Genomic DNA, 23,220 nt, shown 5'->3' on the forward strand with positions numbered 1-23,220 from the left:
AAAACAAAATACCTAGGAATATACCTAACCAAGGAAGAGAAAGATCTCTGAAAGATCTCAAAACACTGACAAAAGAAAGGAAATGATACAAACAAATGGAAAAACAGATCACACTCATGAATTTGTAGAATCAACATTGTTAAAATGTCCATACTACCCAAAGTTGTTTATGAGTCAGTGAAATCCCCATCAAAACACTGAAGTCACATTTCACAGATCTAGAAAAAATACTATTCTTTGTTTGGAAGCAGAAAAGAGCCCAAATAGTCAAAGCAATCTTAAGCAAAAAGAATAAATGTGGTGACATCACATAGCTAGACTTCAAATTACACTATAAGGCTTTAGTAACCAAAACAGCATGGTTTTGGTACAAAAATAGGGACATAAACCAATGGAACAGAACAGAGAACCCAGTTGTAAAACCATCTACCTACAGCCCACTGATCTTTGACGAAGAAGACAACAGTGTACACTGGGGAAAAGAAGCCCTGTTTGCTAAATAGTGCTAGAAAATTGGATAGCCACAGGCAGAAGAATGAAATAAGATCCCTATTTCTCACCATTCACAAAAATTAACTCAAAATGGATAAAAGACTTAAATGTAAGGCATGGAACTGTAAGAATTCTAGGGGAAAATGTAAGGAAAGCTCTTCTAGATGTTGGCGTAGGCAAAAAAGTTATGATTAAGACTCCAATGGCAATTACAGCAATAATAAAAATAAATGGATTTGATTAAATTAAGACTTCTGCACAGCAAAGGATATGATCAGCAGGCTAAATAGACAACCTACAGAAAAAGAGGAAACATTTGCACGCTATCTGGCCAATAAAGAACTAATATCCCCCAGAATCTATAGAGAACTCAAGCAAATCAGCAAGAAAAAAAATAAACAGTCTCTTTAAAAAGTGGGCAGAAGACATGAAGGAGGATAGACAAGTGGCTAACAAACATATGAAAAATGCTAAATATCACTAATCATCAGGAAAGTGTAAATTAAAACCACACCAAGATATCACTGTACCCCTGATAGAATGGCTGACTAAGATGTCCAAAAACAATAGATGCTGGCAAGGATGCAGAGTGAAAGGAATGCTTTCACATTGTTGGTTGGACTGTAAATAAGTACAACCTCTATGGAAAACAGTATGGAGATTTGTCAGAGAACTGAAAGCAGACCTACCATTTGATCAGCATTCCTACTACTGGATATCTACTGAAAGGGAAAAAAAAGTCATTTTATAAAAAATACACCTGAAGCACAATTCACAATTGTAAAGATGTGGATTCAACCCAAGTGCCTGTCAGTTCATGACTGGGTTAATGAAATGTGGTATATGTAGACTATATGCTATTCAGAAATAAATAAGGATGAACTAATGCTTTTATAGCAATTTGAATGGAACAGGAGGTCATTATCCTAAGTGAAGTATCTCAAAAGTGGAGATACCACATGTATTCTCTAATAAATTAGAATAACCAATGAAAATATATGTGCACAGAGGGAAGTCGTTGGAAATCAAGCAGGGTAGGGGGTTAGGAGCAGAGGGGTATACTGGGTATAATGAACGCTATTTGAGTGATGCACACTCTTAGTAGCCCCAACTCAAGCATTACAAAGGCTATCCATTTAACAAAAACATTTGTACCTTCTTAACATTTTGAAATAAAATGAAAAATTATTGAATACTCATAAAAGGCTTATTTTGATAATGTTTTGTCCCTATTTTAGTCCATAATTTTTTTTTTTTTTTGAGACAGAGCCTCAAGCTGTCCCCCCCGGGTAGAGTGCCATGGCATAGCTCACAACAACCTCCAACTCCTGGGCTCAAGCGAGTCTCCTGCCTCCGCCTTCCAAGTTGCTGAGACCACAGGCGCCCGCCACAATGCCTGGCTATTTTTTTTCGGTCGCAGCCGTCATTGTTGTTTGGCGGGCCCGGGCTGAATTCGAACCCACCACCTTAGGTGTATGTGGCTGGTGCCTTAGCCACTTGAGCCATAGGTGCTGAGCCAGTCCATAATTTTTGAATGAATTTTATATTAAATTATTATAGAATGGGTTGATTTGTTTTAATAAGACTTTAGTTTTTAGCATCATTTCTCTAATATTTTGACAAGTAATGATTTTTCCCAGTCTTCAGTCCGTAAATCAGCCACTTGTTTGATTTTTCTCAAGCAGAATCTCCTCTTTGTACATTTACTATGCTAGCACTTGTCAGTAGGGTAACACTTATCACTTTGTAATTGTTTCCTTTTCTTCCATACTATAAATTTCTTGTCAGCAGTAACTGTGGATTATACATTTCTCTATTATTCAAATCTTTTAATAAATAATTCTCCTGAGTCCGAAGTCTTAAAGTACTTTTTAAGAATGATGATTTACATTAATCGTGTGCTTTATAACTTATATAGGGCTTTTATATCTACTCTCCCATTTAGAGTAATAGAAATTTCTCTGGTGTTAATGGCGCATATTATTACATACTGTAGATTATGTCTTTTGGTATAGCAAAATAACATTATTTTGCCTAAAAAACTGATAAGATTCTTATTGCACAACATTATAGGATCATGAACATTTGTGGGTAAAAAAACATTAATGTATTTAATACCAAACCGAGCTCTTTTATCTCTCTGTCCCCAACAGATGGCTTAGTGCCTAAATACAGTTTAAGTGCTTACTAAATTTTGATGAATACTTTAAAAATTAAGATTGGAAATCAGAATCTTAGCAGTCTGTGTTTCTTCTCTGAATTTCTTCATTACCCTCAACCTCTGGAACAACCCAATCCCAAATAAATTTGTAGATAGTCACTCATAATGAAATTTTTAAAATCTTGATTTGTAACTATTTCCTATCATACCTTCAGTTTTGGTACATAAGTTGGACATCACCCAGAATCATCATTTCTGAATTAAAAGGGAACTTTTGAGTTACTCCTTTACCAAATTAGTTTTTATCTAATTCATCTTATCTCATGGCTTTATTTATTCTATTTATATACATATTCATATCTAAATTGCTTTTCTTTGGGACTTTATAGTTGTGCTTATGTCCATGTTAGGTTGAGAAATATCTGTCATAATGTTCTCATAACTATTTGATTTGATGCTCTAACACTGGGAATAAATTTTCTTTGCTCAGTCTGCAAAATATCTTTCTCTGGTTAAACAGAGCAGCAGTGACATTCAGTGGTTGTCTGGGTTATTTGCTAGACTTTATTACAGAAGATATAGGTTAGTCATATCTTGTTTTGTTAACATATCGGTAAATTGAACCATGCACTGATTTTTCATTTTCAAATAAAAACTTAGTATAGACTATTTTTATACTCAGTCCTTAGAAGAGGACATTAGACAAATTTCCATCCAAAGCAATATTATTTATTTAAATATAAAAACAGTCTAGGTAAATGTTAGCAGCTATTCAATATGTTCTCTAAAAATTTAACTTTAAAGTACATGTTTCTAAATGCAAACAATCTATACTTTTTTTGCTTAGTACATTTTTTTTATTTATCCCCAAGTCCAGGAAATAGGACTTTTCTTGCTAAAAGACCTGCCATAATTCTGGGTGAAGACTGTGGAAACATGGTGGACTTCATTGCTGGACACCAGTCAGTACAACATCTGTGGGAAGAAAGTGGAAAAGAGGTTTCAAATTTTCTTGATGATTTAAATCAGCCAACTCCTAGCTTTCTGTCAGAGAAGTGTGATTCTTTTGTTAGTCAAAATATGATCAATTTATTAAGCATAGATCAACAAAGGATAAAGAAAACGTTTGACGAGTGTGATTATGATAGTATGGGAGATGTTTGTGTAGCCACCGATAAATGCAGTAGAGACATTTTTACAGCTCCAGAGTTTACTTTTAGTAATTCAACTTTTAATAGCACAAGTTATCCAGGAAAACATCAGCTCAACAAAAACAATCAGAACGAGTACAACAGTAATGAAAGAAATGATCTTAGTACATCTTTCGAGAAGCATTATTACCCAACTAACTCTGAAGAAAAAGGTTAGTGTTATATGTGGAAAGTATAATAACTATTCTTTTTCTTTTTTTGTGTGTTCAGTGTTAGTATATGTATTTGTATATTATATATATATATATATATGTGCACACACACATATATATTTGCATATGTGTTTAGAAGAATCTGAAACCAAAAATTGGATGGCTTTTTATTGTATAACATTGTGGATCAGTGATTTCCTTCTGTGTGTGTCATGTTAATGTACTTTGATTTGAAAGGGGAAAATAGACTATACTAAATTTTTAACCCAACACATGATTTTTTTTTGAAGAAAAACTTGAAAATGAATACCAAGAGAAGATACTAAAGGAAAATATCCAGAATTATCCATTGAATTCTATGTAAGTTTTTAGGTAAATATGGGAAATACAAATCAAGATCTTGTATAATGCATATTTAAGGTTACAGTGACACCAAGTGAAGTAGATGGCTGCTGTCTGAGGGTGGGCATCCTGGTTCCAACGAAGCCTCAATTGTCATAATCATGGTAGAAACACCCTAGTTTGGGGTATGGGGCTCATATTTGCCAGCCTCCAAATACTTTATTGTTTTAACATTATTTGTGTTGATTAGATTTAAGGAAATTGACTTACATGTTTAAGAGACTCAACGTACCCACCAGAATGTCACTATATCATTGACCGTAAGAGATAAAAGGGTTACATGTATAGAAATGTCTACTGGCAAGAAAGCACATTTTCTTACTTTTCAGGTAGCTCTCCCTATGAATTTGCTTGCTCAGTTAGTGTAGAATCAGAACAGAGAGTAATAGAATTCCCTATTCTGTATGTTAGTTGTATACACAAGCATATCAGCAGTTGACATGTCAGTGTACATTCTAAGGATAGAGTGCAATTGCCCACATTTTCCTCTCAGAGACACTCCCTATTTTCTCAGTGTTCAAGATTATCATTTCATTAATGTGCTCAAAGACATTGAAAGAAAACAAAAAATTACCATTTCTTCCATCCCATCACTGGCATATTTTTTTCTGTATAAAAACAATTAGACTCCACCTGATTTTGTTTTGTCTTCTGGGTCTATGTTCTATATTTAAGGTGATTGTTAAACTCATTCATTAGGGTTTGATATTTATTCCTTAGAGTTTGTCTTACTGGTTCTCCTATATAATAGTCTGTATTTAGAGGTAATTAATGGAAACTTTATGGATTGCCTGAGCTCAGAAGTTCATGACCAGCCTGAGCAGAGTGAGACCCTGTCTCTAAAAAGATAGCCAGGTACTGTGGCAGGCCCTGTAACTCCTATAACCTTGAGAGGCTGAGGCAAGAGAATCAGTTGAGCCCAAGAGTTTGAGGTTCTTTATAACCCTTAGGAGTAACATCCCTTTGGAAGAATTGAACTCTAAGCAATCATGGGACTTTGGAGGTGGTGAGGTAAAGCACATTTGCACGTTATCTTTCCAATTAAATCAGTTTGTATTATCATATCATATTTTAATATTAGTATTTAGAATATACTTTGATTTAAGGTTTCTGCTGTGAGCTATGACACCACAGCATTCTACCGAAGGTGACAAAGTAAGACTCCATCTCAAAAACAAAATTAAAAAAACTTTATTTTAATTAGTAGCTTCTGAATAGTCGTAATTTTTTTGGTAGTAATAGTATTTTAGCCAAGTCTCTGTGATAGGAAATTATGAACTAGAATATATTTTTATTCAGGAAGTGATGTCTTACAGAAATATTAAAAATAATTATGATATTATAATGATTGTATAGATGCTATTTCTATGAGATTGGCACATACAGGTTAATTAAAATATAGACTCACAGCTTATTTTCTAAAATTAATAAATTAGGCTCTTTTGTTAAATCTCCAAAAATCCAAAACTTATGAATGAAAAACATCATGTTACACCTTGAGTTTTAAAATATACTTTATTAAAGTGATTTGAACATGGTTCCTAATCCTGGCTGCACATCCAGTTACTGAGGGGATGATTTCAAAACAGAATGTTTGACCTGCATGTAATGAGTAGGCTCCTTGGCAAGGAGCTTAGGAATTTTTATTTTTTAAGAAGCTTCCTATATAATTGTGATATGAAGCAAGTTTGGGAACCATAATGTAGAACAACAGTTTTCAGAGCAATACAGCAAATTTTAATGCTATCTTCTTTATAACCCTTAGGAGTAACATCCCTTTGGAAGAATTGAACTCTAAGCAATCGTGGGACTTTGGAGGTGGTGAGGTAAAGCACGTTTGCACGTTATCTTCCCAATTAAATCAGTTTGTGTTATCATATCATATTTTAATATTAGTATTTAGAATATACTTTGATTTAAGGCTTCTTTTATTTGTAAGTTTCTTTTTAGGTGAACACTTATTCTTTTATTTTCTTACTCTGGTGAAATTATGCTTAGATCTTGAGATTAAAAAAACCTTTCCAGAAACTATAATGTGCTTTATTTAAGAAAAACCAGTCTAGAGGACATTTTAAATACTTTCTATAAGTTTTATAAAATTTCTTTCAAGAGGAAAATGCTTTAGGTTTCAATTTGCTGCCAGTGAACATAATTATATATTCACCAGACTATATTTGAAAACCACATGGACATTGGTTATATAATGTTATGATCTCTCTTCATAATAAAGGTGTGCCAAGAAAGTTATGTACTTTATCTATAATCTGTGAGAGTCTGATCCTATAAAGCAGGAAAGACTGAAGTTTGGAAAGATTAAATAACTTGTTTAAAGCTCACGCTCTTGAGCAAAGATTTAAGCACCTGTCTTTCTGATTCAGTATTTTGGATTATACCATTTTCTCTTTGTTTTTTCAATAAATACGCATCTAGCACATATTATAAATTCATTTAATAGACTCTTATTAAATGTCTCCTATATGCTAGATGTCAGAGATAAAGTGGCAAAAAATAAAGTAATTGTTCTCAAGAAGATTACATTCTGTTGTAAGCTAGACTTTGCAGAGAGGAAAGGACATTGATCCTGTCTTTAAGAAACTTTCGTCTAGCAGCTAGTCACAAAACAGGAAAAATATAATGCATTTAAATAAATTGCTCCAACTGAAATTTGTACAAGGGGTAGTGGGAGATTAATTAAAAACACTTACTTATAAGTTTCACATGGAGTCAGGAGGAAAATATGCAGGTGATAACTCTTGAACACAATTATCAATTAATAAGTTTACCAAATAGATACACTGGGAAAAAGGAGCAACATAGATAGAAACTAACGTGAGAAAATATAGCTTGTTTTAGAAACTTTGCTTACTTGATTTCATTCTAGTTGTTATTGTTACCATTTACAGCATAAATTTAAAGGGGTACAGGAATGGAGGGGGTAATTCTGGACAATAAAAAAGGCCAGGTCATAAATGACCTTGAGCAATATATAGCGTTTAATTTCCTATCACCAAACAGGGGTTCACTAAAAAAATTTTAGTCAAAGAGTATGAGGACATTAGGGCATTAAAAAATCAACTCTTGTCAGCTGAGCATGAGGGCTCATGCCTGTAATCTTAGCACTCTCGGAGACCAAGGTGGGAGGATCCCTGGAGCTCAGGAATTCTAGATCAGCCTAAAAAAGAGTAAGACTCGTCTCTATAAAAATAGAAAAATTAGCTGGGCATTGTAGTGGGTGCCTGTAGTCCCAGCTACTCTGGAGGCTCAGGCAGGATGATCACTTGAACCCAGGACTTTGAGGTTACTGTGAGCTATAATGCCATAGTGCTTTACCCAGTGTGAGGACAGAGTGAGACTGTCTCAAAAAAAAAAAAAAAAAATTGACTCTGTCAACAGTGAAGAGAGATTTGATTAGTGAAAAATCTCAAGGCAAGTCAAGAAATAATGAGAATTTGGAGTTGCAGTAGCAGTAAGGATGAAGAGAAGAGAAGATTTAGATATAGATTTGATAGGATTTGGTGATTAGTTAAGGGAGAAGGAAGAAATTGATCAAGGAAGACCTGAATTTATGATTTGAATAAATGAGTAATTGATGAAATGATGTCAGAAAAGGGTAAATGTCCATGAAAATTCATGCACCCTCTCTTAGAATAGAGCTGCACTATGGAATGGCTTCCCAGCCAAGGAGCATGTTTCCTAATCATCCATGCACATGTGGTCATATGGCTAGATCTCACTAAGAGTTTGTTAGCAGAGGTGATGCGCATTGTTTTTAGGTCAGAGCTTATAAAAGTATGAATTCTTTTTTCTGTTATGTCTTTCTTCTGGGGTCTGGGTGGAAAAGAGGCCCTAAGTGATGGTGAAGCCACAAGATGGAAAGGACCAGGCCTCTGATTCATTCACTGTGTGCCTGCTTACTGGGATCATTCATTTTAGCCTATTACATGAGACAGAAATAATTGTACTTGAGCATTATCTATTTTATATTATACTTAAAAATACAATACCTACTGTGATTCAGAAGAGGACTAGATTTCTGGGAGATGATGAGCTAAGTAAAACCTACTGAGCATTTTCTGAAAAAGCTGTCAGTGTAAGAAGATGGATATAGTAGGCTTCTGTATTGACAGGGCTTGAGGTTAGAAGAGATTTTTAGTCTTATTTTGTAGGTGGTCATTGAATACATCCATGGATATGATTCACAAGAGAAATGGTATAGAATAAGTACAATAATTGACAGGCGCCTGAGAAGCCACATTTCAGGTTGGAGGGCATGCAGGAGAAGAGAATCCAGAAAGAGCCTGAGAATGAGCTACTGGAGAGGTTCGGGGAATACCAGGAGAATGTGTCATAGGAAAGAAGAAAGGAGAGACTTTCCAGGAGGGGAATGTAGTTAGTATTGTTGGATGCTGTCTAGTTACTCCTTTAAAGAACTCACTTTCCCAAATACGAATAATATAGAAGTACCTTCCTGAAAAGGGGATTATGAACAGGTTAAAAAACTTAAAAGCTAAAACAAGTGAACAAAACAAACCCAACCTCTTTGATGGGGAAAGAGTAGTGTTCCTAAGATCCTTTTGTAGAGGACGGAAGAGAATAGGAAAGAACAAGGTTTTGTAAGAAGAGTATGATGACTTCAATTTTAAAGTAATAGTATAGGAATAAAGATTAAATAATACTGTTAAAAATGGGAAGGTAATCACTAAAGAAGCGGAAACAAAAGGGAGAACTTCCAAATTCAAAGGCGTAGCGATGTCACATTAGGAAACCTGATCAAGGTGAAAAATGAAATGGGAGTTGTATATAGCGTATAAGAATGAAAGCTGCTTAGCAGTTAACATACTACATAATAAATATGAAGGGGTTGACTTTTCAAGATTCAAATAATACCAAATTGAGAAAGAAAGAAACCCTATATATTTTACCTTACACATATATAGAATATAATAACAAAGGTTGAAAATAAAAAGATAAATACATGTACATAAGAAAACTTATTAAAGTATTATAAAGGAAAATTACTATAAAATGGTGGTGTTGATAAGTGAATATTATGTATGCTTGGGAATTAAAATTTTGATTTTCTTCTAGAATCTGGTGGAAGGAGGAATATGTTCTTTAAAAGGCATGCCAACATCTACTAAGAAAATACGTCAGTATAACTGTATACGTGAGTTTTATTCTTTTTATAATACTGGCAATTAAATATAAATCAGTTAAATTTTAAATGTTATTTAGATTTTTGCCAGTAAGTATGTATTTCATAGAGTAGTAATGCAGTTGAATCTTTAAAATTACTTTTATATTTTAAAAAAATGTACTTGGTGAGTACATACAATATATGTTAAATAAATAACAACATTAATAAAACATAACTCTTGTACTCATTATGTAGCTTAAGAAATAATGTATAATATTTTTTAAGATATCCTCAATTGTATTTCCTATCCTGCCCTCTAGAGGTAACTGAATTTGTTTTTTGTCATACCACAGGCAGATGTTTCCTTTGCTTAAATTTGAACTTTTAACACATTGAAGCAAATGCTGTATAATTTTTTGCAGCTTGCTTTTCTTTATGTTATAGAACCCTATATTTTAGTTTAATGTTCTAGAACCCTATATTTTAGTTTAATGTTCATTCACTTTGACTCGCTTCCTTCTTCCCTCCTTCCCTCCGTCCCTCTCTCCCTCCCTCCTTTCTTTTTGTTTTTGTTTTTATTTTTACTGCTCTACAGCTTTCTATTGTACTCATATGAAAGACCACTATTTATGCTTCTTCTGGCAGTAGATATTTAGGCTTTTTGAATATTTTACTATGATAAACATGCTACTTTGGACATTCCTGACATTTCTCCCTGCACACATGTATGAAAAGTTCCTTTAGAATATATTTCTAGGAGTGGAATTGCTATTTCATATGATATGCACATCTTTACCTCTTCAAGATAAGGCAAAATTATTTTCTAAAGTAGTTTTGCCAATTGAAGCTAGCAAAAGGAAAGAATCTTAGTTGTTATATTTTTACCAAACTATGTCAGTTTTTATCATTGTTGGTAATCTGATATCTTCTAAGAGTTTCCTAATAAAACTTAAAGCTTTTCTTTTGGAATTAAGCAAGTTGACTTTAGCCAGTAAAAACTTTACTATCATAGCTCCTTGTAGCCTCAAACTCCTAGGCTCATGGGATCCTCCTGCCTCAGCCTCCCAAGTAGCTAGGACTACAGCCATGTCCCACCATACCCAAATGATTTTTGATTTTTTGTAGAGATGGTGCCTCTGAATGTTACCCAGGGTAGTCTTTTTTTTTTTTTTTTTTGAGACAGAGTCTCAAGCTATACTCTACTCACCCCTGGGTAGAGTGCCGTGGCATCACAGCAACCTCCAACTCCTAGGCTCAAGCGATTCTCTTGCCTCGGCCTCCCAAGTAGCTAGGACTACAGGTGCCCGCCACAACGCCCAGATATTTTTTGGTTGCAGCCATCATTGTTTCTGGCTGATCCGGGCTGGATTCAAACTAGGCAGCTCAGGTGTATATGGCTGGCGCCTTAACCACTTGAGCCACGGGTGCCAAGCCCCCAGGGTAGTCTTGAACTCCTGGTATCAAGTGATTCTTCTGTGCTAGGATTACAGGTGTGAGCCCCTATGTCAGGGCCTAGTAAAAATTTTTAAAAGTACAAAGGAGGGTACAGCTCTTCAAGACTGTACTGATTTCATCCAGTCTCACTATTCTTTAATCCATGTGTAGTTAGATGCCTTCGTAGACAAACTAAAATGCAGCTTCCTTTAATATTTAGGAATACTGACACATCCTTTTTCCTTTATTCCATATGCTGTTTTTTTATCTTATCTCTAAAATATGTTTATTCATAATTTAAAACTTTTATGCTCATGTTTTCTCTATAAATCTTCGCCAATTATCTCTCTCTCTAGAGCTCATCAGATTTAGCTCCCTACTACTTTTGTACCTTCCGTGACTCCCCACTGTCCTATCTTATAATTCTGAACACTTTGAGGGTTGTGACCATGTATCCCTAATAACTGTCACAGTGCCTTACATTAATTAGTGAATTTGTGTTGACTTGAACTGAGTTACATTTTTTTATCAGCATATTTTTTCCTGTATTGTTACAGGTGGTATTCATTGAATAGACATTTTTCTTCCCTACTGATAATTATGGGTTTACAGTGCCTAAGGATTAAATGAACCTTATGGAGTGTGGAGATGAGAAAGGAATGCCCTTAGATTATGTTATTTGTTAGAAATAATATCAGAGCTTCACTTTTCTGTGCTCTGCATTCCTCTGTCAGAGAGAACCTGCTTTGTGGGGGTATGAATTTCCTGTTAGAATCATGAAATAAAGGTATCGGAGTTCAGCTCAGTTCTCTCTGTCTCTCAACCTTGAAGGTAGGTTCTGTAACCTAGAGCATCAGTCCTGACCTGAGGCGTGACAAGGTCATGCTCCTGGGTTATTGTGTGTAGGAGGGCACGTGATTTGGTGTGTGTTGTTTCACATTCCGTGAACTTTGCTTTCCTTGACAGTAGGAACGCTTTGCTAAACCAGGGTGGAGGCCGTATTGAAGCTCCTGTTGCTCTTTAGTGTTTATGCATGTAGGGAGTCACCACCTACTTCCCAGGCCGTTTTAAACTCTACCTGTATTCACAAAATTACATTTTTAACATAAACAGGTATCATTTTGGATTCTTTGGATTTTTTTTCATATAGTTTTGATTGTGCAGTGAGGTTTTGCTTACTAGGTTAGCAAATGTCTGATGCCTTAGGACTTAATAAACTTGGTTTATTCCTCCTTCCTGCAGGCTGACACTCTAAATTATTTTTTCATAAAGAAGTGTTTCAGATATTGGAAAATCAATCCGCTTTTCTCTGTTTTTCTTTCTTCCCCTAAGTTATCCTTTATAAATATTTTATGGGTAGAATAAACCCAATACTCTGTCAAAAATGTAAGCATCCAAAATTTTACCTAATTTTGGCCCATTTTAATGTGCTGTGTGTTATGCTAGATAAACTTACTTCACCAGCAGATATCTTCTGCCTGCATATATTTTGTAGAGTATTAATAAATATCACTTTTCATAAATTTAACTTTTATTTTCAGGTCTTTGTTCTTCACAAAGTAGTCAGTCTACAAGTTACTCTCCAAGGACAACAGATAGTTACTTCAGTTCTAGTTCAGAGATGGTAAGTTATGCTTGTTTTACTTATTAATGTATATTAACGTGTGCTGTATTAATTTAGAGATCCGTATCTTAGAACCCTACATGCCTCACCTTTTTTGTTATATCCACAGTCCCCTTTATGATTTCTTTGATTAGCTCTGTCAATAAATCTGTGAAGTCATGTCTAATATCTGGACACAGTTTTCTCTAGCAGGAATTTATTGTCTTGGGGTTGATGGCTTTCATCACTTTAATGTAACAGCAGTTTTATCTCCAATACCGTAATCCTTTTAGACTTTCATGATAATCTTGTCTGTCGGGTTTCTCTTCCATATAGTATTGTTGACAATCCTTTCCATAAGGTTTTATGACCTCTTAATTTAGAGGCTGAATTAGAAATAGTGTGTTTGGGAGCAAGAAGACCACTTTGATGCCTTTGGGTTAAACTCATGGATTTTGGGTAGCCAGGAGCAGTGTCCAGTATCAAAAGTACTTTAAAAGGCAATCCCTTACTGGAGAGGTACTTCCTGACTTCAGCGACAAAGCATTGACGGAAGCAATCCAGAAAGGGGATTCTCGTGGTTTAAGGCTTCTCACTGTACAACCAAAGGACTGGTGGCTGGGGCTTATTTTTTTCCCTGGGAGGGGGCAGTGGTTAGGAGCTTTATATATAAGGGCTGTCCTTGTCATAAAACTAACTGCATTTATTCAAAACAATGGAGTTAGCCTATCCCTTTCTGCCTTAAATCCTGATACTTGCTTTTCTTCCTTAATAATAAATGTTCCTTTTTTTTCCCCATGGCATTCCCCCCTCCCCCAGAGTAGGGCACTCTCATTTGCATTAAAAACCTGTTCATGGAGATAGCTATCCTGAGTGATGTTCTTAATGGCATCTGGGAACTCATTCATCTACCGCCTTACTGCCTCTTGGTCAACAGAAGCTTCTCCTCCTGTTACCTTGACATTTTTTTTTTTTTTTTTTTGAGACAGAACCTCAGGCTATCCCCCTGGATAGAGTGCCATGGCTTCACTGCTCACAGCAACCTCCAACTCCTAGGCTCAAGCGAGTCTCCTGCCTCAGCCTCCTGAGTAGCTGGGACCACAGGTGCCCACCACAACGCCCGGCTATTTTTTGGTTGCAGCCATTATTGTTGTTTGGTGGACCCAGGCTGGATTCGAACCCGCCACCTTAGGTGTATGTGGCTGGCGCCTTAGCCGCTTGAGCCACAGGTGCCGAGCCTACCTTGATATTTTTAAAGCCAAACCCCTTTCTAAAATTATCAAACTATACTTTTCTGGCTTAAATTCTCCAGCTTTAGATCCTTCACTTTTCTTTTACTCTAAGTTGTCATATAGTAACCTCACGTTTTCTTGAATCATTTTAGAGTCTACAGGTATGCCTTTCTTTTTAATTTTTTTATTTTTTCTGATCATACATAATTTATTTTTTTATTGAGCAACAATAATAATGCAAAAAAGTAACACTCACATTGTCAAATAAGAGGGTATGCCTTTCTTAAAGCAGTCCTGCACCCACACGAAGGTGCGTTGTCAATACAAAATCACGTGTATTCTGCAGAAAGTGTAAGGTTTTCACACTTGCTGGCATAGCTGCAGTGATAGCTTCAAATTTTCCTTTTCTTTCTTATTTTTTTTTGGGAAAAAATAGCTTTTAATTACATATATATAAACCTATCCAAATGAGGTGTTGGATAGAAAAGAAAGAGATGTTCTCCTAGAGCATGTTCTTAACACTAGTTTACAGAGTTGTTAAATCATTTCACTTTTAAAGAAAACAGCAAATACTGTATCTCTAAAGAATCTTGCTTAAATTTACTTTTAAATGTGTATATATGTAAACACATCATAAATAGTTATAAACAAAGGTAAGAAATGTCATTTGTTAGCATGTTCTCCATGCTAGATTATAGTTACCTATTATTTGTTAAGCAGTTTCATTCTCTGAATGAATATAGCTCATAAAGCCCTTCTAAAGAAGTGTGCTTAGGTCCACTGTTTATTTTTTCTTTTCTTTTGATTGATTATATAATATCTATACATATTTATGAAGGGATAGATGTGATATTTTGTTTCAGGCATAGAATGTGTAACGGTCAAGTCAGGGGATTTAGGGTGTCCATCACCTTGAGTATTTGTAACTTCTGTGTGTTGGGAACATTTCACGTTCTGTCCACTAGCTGTTTGAAATATACAATACATGGATTTTAGCTATGGTCACCCTACTCTGCCATGGAACATTAGAAGGTCTTCCTTCTATCTATCTGCATGTTTGTACCCTACCCAGGAACCAAATTCTCTTCATCTTCATCCTCCCTATATCCTTCCCGTATCTGGCATCTATCACGCTACTTTCTATCTCTGTGAGATCAACTTTTTAAGCTCCCATGTGATAAACATGTGATATTTATCTTTCCATGAATGTTACTTAGGCTGAATCTATTTATTTTGAAATGGTGGATAGCCTTAGCTGCACATTTTAGTCTACAGTACATATCGAGCAGTTCAACTTTTTCTTACAGTGTCATGACTTTTTTCTGCTTCTTGGGAGCACTTCCTGTATCACTCGGCACTTCATATATGTCCCCTGGCTCATAGACATAAAAACTGTGACCAGTCACTCTTCAGTGCAATATGCAATTTACTGGAGAAATGAACTGCTCACCTGAAGATGATTATTGTCACGGCATTTTTAAGCAGATACAACACTTAAGCTCACTGCAGCACCAACAGGTGATGGCTCTGAAATTACTACAGTAGTGCAGTGTGTACTACAGTCTTATGCAGTTATGATTTGATACTCTATATTTGTGTGTTTACATTCCTGTCCATCATGAATGCTCCCATATTCACCATGTTCATGTACATAGGTTTTGATACAACAAAACTTATGATAAGTTTTGATAAATTTTAACTTTTTATAATAGGTTCATGTATATTTTATGACAGTAAATGATAAATTAGACTAGTATCTACATATATTTTATGCATTCATGACATACTCAACTTTTTCTTTTTTTTTTATATTCGTAACTACAAATATCAAATTTGTAGGCTTCAGTTCATTGGCAAATTTTTCAAATTGTTGCAGATTTCCAAAAAATTTTCCAATATATTTGTTGAAAAAATATTCACATATAAGTGGACCCAGGAAGTTCAAACCCACATTGTTCAAGGTTCAGCTGTATATGCACACATAATATATGTTATAAAAAATATAGTTACATATAAATTGAATTTATTTTAGAAAGTTCTTAAGAAGAACTCACAATAGTTGGAAGCATAAAGCAACTAAGAAAACATTCAAAAAGAAAGACTCTGGGCTTCTATGTATAAAACTGAAAAATGTAATTAAAAGACTAAAATCTGAGTAAGTGGAGTGACATGCTATATTCTGAGTGGAAAGGCTCCATTTCTGCCAAATCACATTTAAATGAAATTCTCCTCCATTCTCTCTTCCATCTTCATTCTGTCTTTTGTCTCTAATTTCCAATGCAAGCTGCTATTTCTAAGGACACCAGTGACTTCTCTGTTCCTAAATTCGTTATATACTTTTCAGTCTTTATCCATAAGGATTCCTAATATTGGTAGAAATGATTATTTTCTAACACATTTTTATCTCTTTGATTTGTTATAACACACTGTCTGGGTTTCCTTTATCCCTGTCAGTGGTACTTTATGCCTTTGCCCGCTCTACCCTTACCCCGTATAAATGTTAGGAAGATTAGGGTTTGACACAGGGCCCTCTTCTTATTATATACTCCAGTGACTTTTTATGCTATCTGATGATGACAGTTCCCAACTTTATGACTTTAGGCCTGATCCTTATTTAGATACCCAGTTTCCTATTGAACATGACTTATATATTTCATTAAAATCTCTGTCTCTTCATATCTCAAACTGAACACCCCCTGGTCTTCTCCCCAAATCAATTTTTCTGATGCTCCCCATATCAGTAGATACCTTTTCTATTCACTCGAGTGTTCATGTCAGAAACTAGCACGTAACTGTTATTTGTTTTGGTCTCATCTCCCTCCCTCAACCAATGAAGTGATTCATTCCATCACTTCAACCTCCACATTAAATTGCAGATTAACTACTTCTGTCAACCTATGGCCTCAGTGCCCTACTACAATCTTTTTTTTCTTGAACTATTATGCTTGTTTTTGAGAGACCTGTTTGTTTTCACGCTTGCCCCATTTTCTTCTCTGGTTAGCAACCATCATCTTTTGAAAACATAAATTGAATCATGTTATTCCCGTGTGTAAACTATTCAGAGGATTCTTATTTTACTTCAGCATCTAAACTCCTTACAGGGGCTACTTGCCCTGTGTGATGTGGACCCTGGCTAACATCACCAGTTCTTACTAGTATTCTCCAAACATACCGATATTTCACTTCCCTTAGCTTGTCAGCCTCTTTTCTGCTTCAGGGCTTTTAGACATTCTGTTTTGTCTACTGTACTCTCATTCATCCTGTAGGATTCAGCTTAAATATGTCTTTTGTTCAGAAGTCCTTCTTTGGCTCTCCTACCTAAATTAGGCACCTCAGTTATGCATCAGACTTGTTCTTCATAACACTTTTCTCAATTTGTAATTATATGTGCACTTGCATGATTATTTAACTAATGCCATTTCTACCCATTAGAATGTATGCCCCAAGAGGGTAGCAACCATTCTGTTACTTTGTAGATGCCAAATGAATATTTGTTGCTTGAATTAATAACTGCATTGAGCTTGTTTCTCTAACTGGGGCTCAGCCAATTTTAATGCTATTTCTTGCACTTATTTTTGCTATTTCAGTGCCAATAAGCTAAGGCCTATACCCCATTTTATTTTTTTAATGTTCACTTTGCATTTTTTGCTTAAATAATGAATACTCTTGTGTCAGTATTTTATCTAAGGAATATTTACTTTGGTTAGGTAATTAAAAGGTAAATTTTTACAAAGTTGACAATTTCAAGGTTAGAAAATTAAAATCTAGACCTATTAAAAGTTCTTAAAGTTTGACTTTTTAGGTAACAATTAAAATTTGTATTGCTATTTTACTTTTCTTTTGTCTGTTTGGTTTTCTGTTAGCTGATATTCTGCTTAAATTATGCTATCTCTCTAAGATATGTTATCTCTTTCATGGGATGAGACCCATAAAGAGTATGTAAGTAGATATTTTTTACTTAATGAATCAATGATGAATAAGTCAACAAGTTTATGCATTAGCTGTTCCCTTCAAGGATATTACAGCTACTCTCCTCTTTTTAAGGGGTTGAAGAGAGTGTTGCATTATCATTTCTTTTGTGTGAAAGGAGAGAGGGATGATTACAGGGAATGTTAAAAGACAAAATTCTCCTTCTTATTTTTAGCTCTTTTGCATTTTTAATACAAAGATTATTAATATTCTTTCTTTTTAAAATTTCATAATCTCTTGAGAAGTATGCTAGATTATTGTTTGAAGACTCTGATAGTATAGCTGCTTTGATTAGTAACCTGCCAAAGTTCTGTATTTAGAAATTTTCTATAATGTGAATCTTCAAAACGTTTGCTTTGAAGTGACTGAATGAATTTTTTTAAATGTAAGCATATTTATGTCAAAATTTTTAAATTTTCTTCAGGTATCTGAAGAAGAAGATCAAGTACCACAGAAAATGGAAGATTCAAATAGGATATTCATTGAAACCAGAGAAGCAACTAATAATTTTGATCTAGAAAGGATGGAAAAACTTTCAAAAGATAGAATTGTTAAAAACAATGCCAAAATGGATAAACGGGCCAAGAATTTTCCCCAGTTCTCAATGAAAAAAGATAGAGATCAGTCTTCACAGTCTCAGTGTGATTCAGCACACGCATTGCAGAGCAAAACCAATGAGCACATTCTGCAGGTTGCCAGCTGTGATGCGGGGGTACAAACAGAGAGCGCACCTGTAGTGGAAGAAAAATTAGATGCTGCTGTACAGTGTGATATAATTTCAAAATGTGCTTGTAGCAGTGATGTTTCTCTTTGCAATAAAGAAATGTGCAGTGAAAATATTAAGGCAGATACCACTGGGGGGCAGGAAATCCCCACAAACAACTAGTATTCAAAATCTCTGCCTAGAACGTCGTGTTTTATTTGATCTTAGAAAGCAGTAGAATGAGAAAATGTGCTAACTGTAATGTAAAAGTATTCAGAGTAGATGGTTTGTTTTACAAATTTGAATATTAATTATACATTTAATTTTTTATATAGCCATTTCTTTAGTAGCTTAAGTATATGTTCAGAATTTTAGAAAATAATACATTTATGAGTTTAGCATAATTCTTATGTGATTACTCTTTACATTATAATGACATACTGTTATTTATGGACAAAAATATGTCTAATTGCTTTCTTCTTTATTGAACTTATTTTAAAATTTAGTGAAGGTACATCTTCTAGCAAAAATGTTTTCTTCCAAGACTTCAAAGCAGAAAAGAACGCCAAATATGTTTTATGTCCTCATTTATAAGAGATTTTTTAGTTACTTATCTTTAATATTATATTCCCATTTTAAAATTCTAGCACTTTTAGATAAAATATATCTTCTATTTTGTGTGGATAACTTTTTAGTTGATATATATAGTCAAAGAAAAATGTTTTTCTCTTTAATATTAAAAGATGTTTTATGCCTTTTATAAAAGTATTGTTCGAAATTGGGAAAATGATTTATGTTACTAATATTACTGTTGCTAAAATACTGATAAATATCAGGATTTTGCCTTTCTAAAATATAGACTTTGTTTCTAAGACATTTATTTTGTGTCCAGATTCTATATGTTCATACTCCAAAATTGACACCTGTTTGGATAGAGTACAAAGTATGCAGCAGAAAGCATTTTGGTATCTAACAACTCAAACTAAACTTGTTAGAGATTTCCAGGCCTTTTAATAGAAGGATGATTCAGTATTGCATTTTTATATATAAACATATTGCTCAAAAATTTGGGTTACAGAGGTGATTTGAGGCATAGCAATTTAGAAACACCAACAACTAATGTTTCAATAGTAGCAATCTTCCTATTTTTAGCTGGGCTAAGTAAGTTATTTTTGCTTCCTCAGAGAGTAGAATGAGCCCCTGCGTAATATTCTTGAAGTATAATGATAAACTCAAGAAAAGGAATATAATTATATGAGGTATATATACTAATAGTCTTTCAAAAAGCTAAATTTTTATCCTGATATTAAATGAAAGGTATTCCATTACATATTGATTATCCTGAGCATTGTTTTGCTAAAATAGGGCATAGCAGTGAAGACTGACACATGGATAAGAAGGCTGTGCACTGATGATGTTAAAGTAAACATGAATTTGGGGTTGTTTTCAAGTATAAAACGGATTTTTTTCCAAATACGAATCAAAGTCTAGCAGTATTGAAAGCACATTAATTTCAGAAGTCCACACCTACTTCTATTTTTATCAATATCATAATTTAATAGTTAAGCTCAGAAAGATGAAGAATTTCAGGGCTTTTTAAATGCAGTAATCACACAGTGAAAGCAGGGTAAGGTGTAGTGCAGTAAAAACTCCAAAGTTGCCCCAACAGAGGCCCAGTTTCTGCCCTCGGCTTTGAGAGCTAATTTCTAGACCTTTGAAATGCCATGCCTGGTGAACGTCTTTATTTGCCTAGGAACTTTGGGCCATGTTAGCTAGTTAACAATGTGATTTGCAGTGGAGACTTTGAGTAAAGCAAAGACAGCTGAACTTCCTAAGGGGCCAGGTCCTAGATGAGCCATGTGGGCAGGCAGCCTTTACCACTGTGATGGAGCACCAGTAAAGGCTCTGGACACCACGTCTCAGGTGAGCTTCCCCAGTGGCAGTACTTTGTGTGAATTGTCACAATCATTGCCAGGAAGTGAGGCTTTCCATGAGTCCATGGGAGAAATGACTGGAAACTCTTTTGTTACTTTCCTGGACTCTGTCTCCTGTGTTTCCTCCCTTGGTTGCTTTTGTTCTGTCTCCTTTCCCTGTGGTAAACCATAACTGTGCGTATCCTCAGAGTCCTAGTGCCAGGTTATGAATGAGGTCAGTTCATTAGGTTTGTTCCTACATTTACCTGCCACCTGTAATAGCCTCCATCAGTGTAACTCCATCAGTGTAACCTCCATCAGTGTAACTCCAATGTCAGTCAGATGTTTGTTAACTCAGAGACTTACCATAATAGCCTCGGTTCATAAATGTGAGTTGTATATAAGTCACACATTCGGAACTTGGGAATTGCGCATATCAAATCTGAGGCTGGTCTTAGAACCCCCAAACTTGCAGTTGTTATCAAAGATAAGGGCAGTTTTGTGGCCATTCTTTAACTTCACAGTTGCTAACTCCCTAGGTGCTGACAAATATATTTGAAAGATGACAGATATATTTAGAAGAGAAAGTGAATATTGATTTATAAAATGAGACATCCCATATAATAGGTTTATCATGCTTCTCAAAATGAAATTGTGGTTTAGGTTTCTCTTGGTGAAACTGTTTTTTGAAAATAAACAAAAGGCAATCGAAATAGATACAGTTTTCATTCCATATTTGCAAGTGAAAGTTTATAAAACAAAGCAAATCCTAAGTTCTACCCAAATCAGGGGTCCTCAAACTTTTTAAACAGGAGGCCAGTTCACTGTCCCTCAGACCGTTGGAGGACTGGACTGCAGGGCCCAGGACAAGTTGGCTGCTAAGGCAGCGGCAGCATAAACACCCGGCGGGCTGGATTTGGCCCGCAGGCCGTAGTTTGAGGACGCCTGACCCAGATGAAACAAGGTAGAAACTTCAAGATTCAGCACACATTTGTTATGCATGTTAGCAGTTTAATTCAGGTTTTGGATTTGCTCCTGGTTCAATAATGGTGGTTCTGTGTGTATCTAGGAATTTATCTGTTTCTTCTAGGAATTTATACTGTTGGTCATAGTAGTCTCTAATGAACCTTTGGATTTCTGCAGTATCTACTGTACAGTATCCCTTTCAACGATGATTTATTTATGGGATCTTCTCTCTTTTTTTCTTAGTCTGGCTAAAGGTGTATTTTTGTTTATCTTTTCAAAAAACCAACTTTTACCTTTGTTGATCTTTTGTATTTTTAAATTTCAATTTCATTTAATTCTGCAGTGACCTTTAATATTTCCTCCAATTTTAGGTTTGGTTTGCTAGTGTTTTTCTAATTTTTTGAGATGTATCATTAGGTTGTTTATGTGAAGCTTTTCTACTTTTTTGAGGAGATAGGCACTTATTGCAATAAACTTACCTCTTATTACTGCTTTTGCTGAATTCCATGGGTTTTGGTATGCTGAATTTTTATTTATTTTGAGAAATGTTTTTGTTGTTGCTTAATTTTCTTTTTTCTATATCAAAGTATTATGGGGATACAAATATTGGTGGTTACATGGATCACTTCATAATGCTTGTGTCATGGTTATATGTGTGCCCCTCACCCAGATAGTGTGTTCATTGCACCCATCAGGTAGTTTTTGACCATCCCCTCTGCATGCCTCCCCCTCCTTGGTTTCTATTAAATTTTACTTCCTGTTTTAGAAATGTTTAAATTTCCTTTTAAATCTTGTCATGGACCCTCAGTCATTCAGGAGCTAAATGATATGTTTAATTTACATGTATTTGTATATTTTCCAGTGTTGTTCTTATTCTTGATTTCTAGTTTTATTCCATTATGGTCAGAGACAATACTTGGTATGATTTCAATTTTTTTTTATTTTTTTGAGACTTGTTTTGTGGCCCAGCATATGGTCTGTCCTTGAGAATTATCCATGCACTGAGTAAAAGAACATGTATTCTACAGCTATTAAATGAAACATTCTGTAATTACCTATTAGGTCCATTTGATTTAATAGTGCAGATTAAGTCCATTGTTTCATTGCAGACTTTCTGTCTGGATGATCTGTCCAATGCTAGAAGGGAAGTTGTGAGGTCTCCAGAGATTATTATATTAGGATGTATCTCTCTGCTTAGCTCTAATAATACCTGCTTTATATCCAGGTGCTCCAATGTTGGAGGCATATATATTTAGAGTTGTTATATACTCTTGCTGAATTGACCCCTTTGTCATTGTGTGATGACCTTCTTTATCTCTTTTTACAGTTTTTGTCTTGAATTCTATTTTAAGTTAGAACTGTAGCTACCCCTGCTCTTTTTTGGTTTCCATTTGCTTGGAATATCTTTTTCCATCCTTTATTTTCAGTCTATGTGTGTCTTTAGAAGTGAAGTATATTTCTTGCAGGCAACATATAGTTGAATTTTGTTTTCCTACCCATTAAGCCACCCTCTGTCTTTTGATCGGTGAGTTTAGTCTAGTCACAGTATTGTTTATTAATAGGTAAGGACTTCCTACTGCCATGTTGTTATCTGATTTCTGCTTGTTTTGTGGTTCTCTCTTCGTTTCTTCCTTCCTATTGATAGAGTCTGATGTATCCCCCAAATAGACCTGCCCCGCCCAGGCAGGGTCAGGTTCGTGACCCACCCAGGAAGGGTCAGACGCATGTTCCTCCCAGGAAATCAGAATGCTGCCAATTGCTGCCCTCCCTGACCCTTTAAGTTCCCATCCGCCATAACCCACGTGTGCAATTCCTTGCTTGATTTCACCCTACCTGCATCCAGGT

General features: G+C 35.1%; 1 protein-coding gene across 1 annotated transcript in view; it reads left to right on the plus strand.

Moving 5' to 3' along the window:
- CUNH12orf40 (chromosome unknown C12orf40 homolog) overlaps positions 1–18,679 on the plus strand; it is a 50,510-nt gene extending 31,831 nt beyond the window's left edge. Inside the window, exons 8-13 of the mRNA XM_012807467.2 lie at positions 3,526–4,016; positions 4,307–4,376; positions 5,369–5,429; positions 9,507–9,567; positions 12,531–12,613; positions 18,218–18,679. Of these exons, the coding sequence (XP_012662921.2) occupies positions 3,526–4,016; positions 4,307–4,376; positions 5,369–5,429; positions 9,507–9,567; positions 12,531–12,613; positions 18,218–18,679 (1,228 nt within the window). The remainder of the gene's footprint in view (positions 1–3,525; positions 4,017–4,306; positions 4,377–5,368; positions 5,430–9,506; positions 9,568–12,530; positions 12,614–18,217) is intronic.
- Positions 18,680–23,220: the final 4,541 nt, after the last annotated feature.

Source organism: Otolemur garnettii, unplaced genomic scaffold (assembly GCF_000181295.1).
Source record: "Otolemur garnettii isolate 467f Iridium unplaced genomic scaffold, OtoGar3 scaffold00070, whole genome shotgun sequence".
Classification (NCBI taxonomy): domain Eukaryota; kingdom Metazoa; phylum Chordata; class Mammalia; order Primates; family Galagidae; genus Otolemur; species Otolemur garnettii.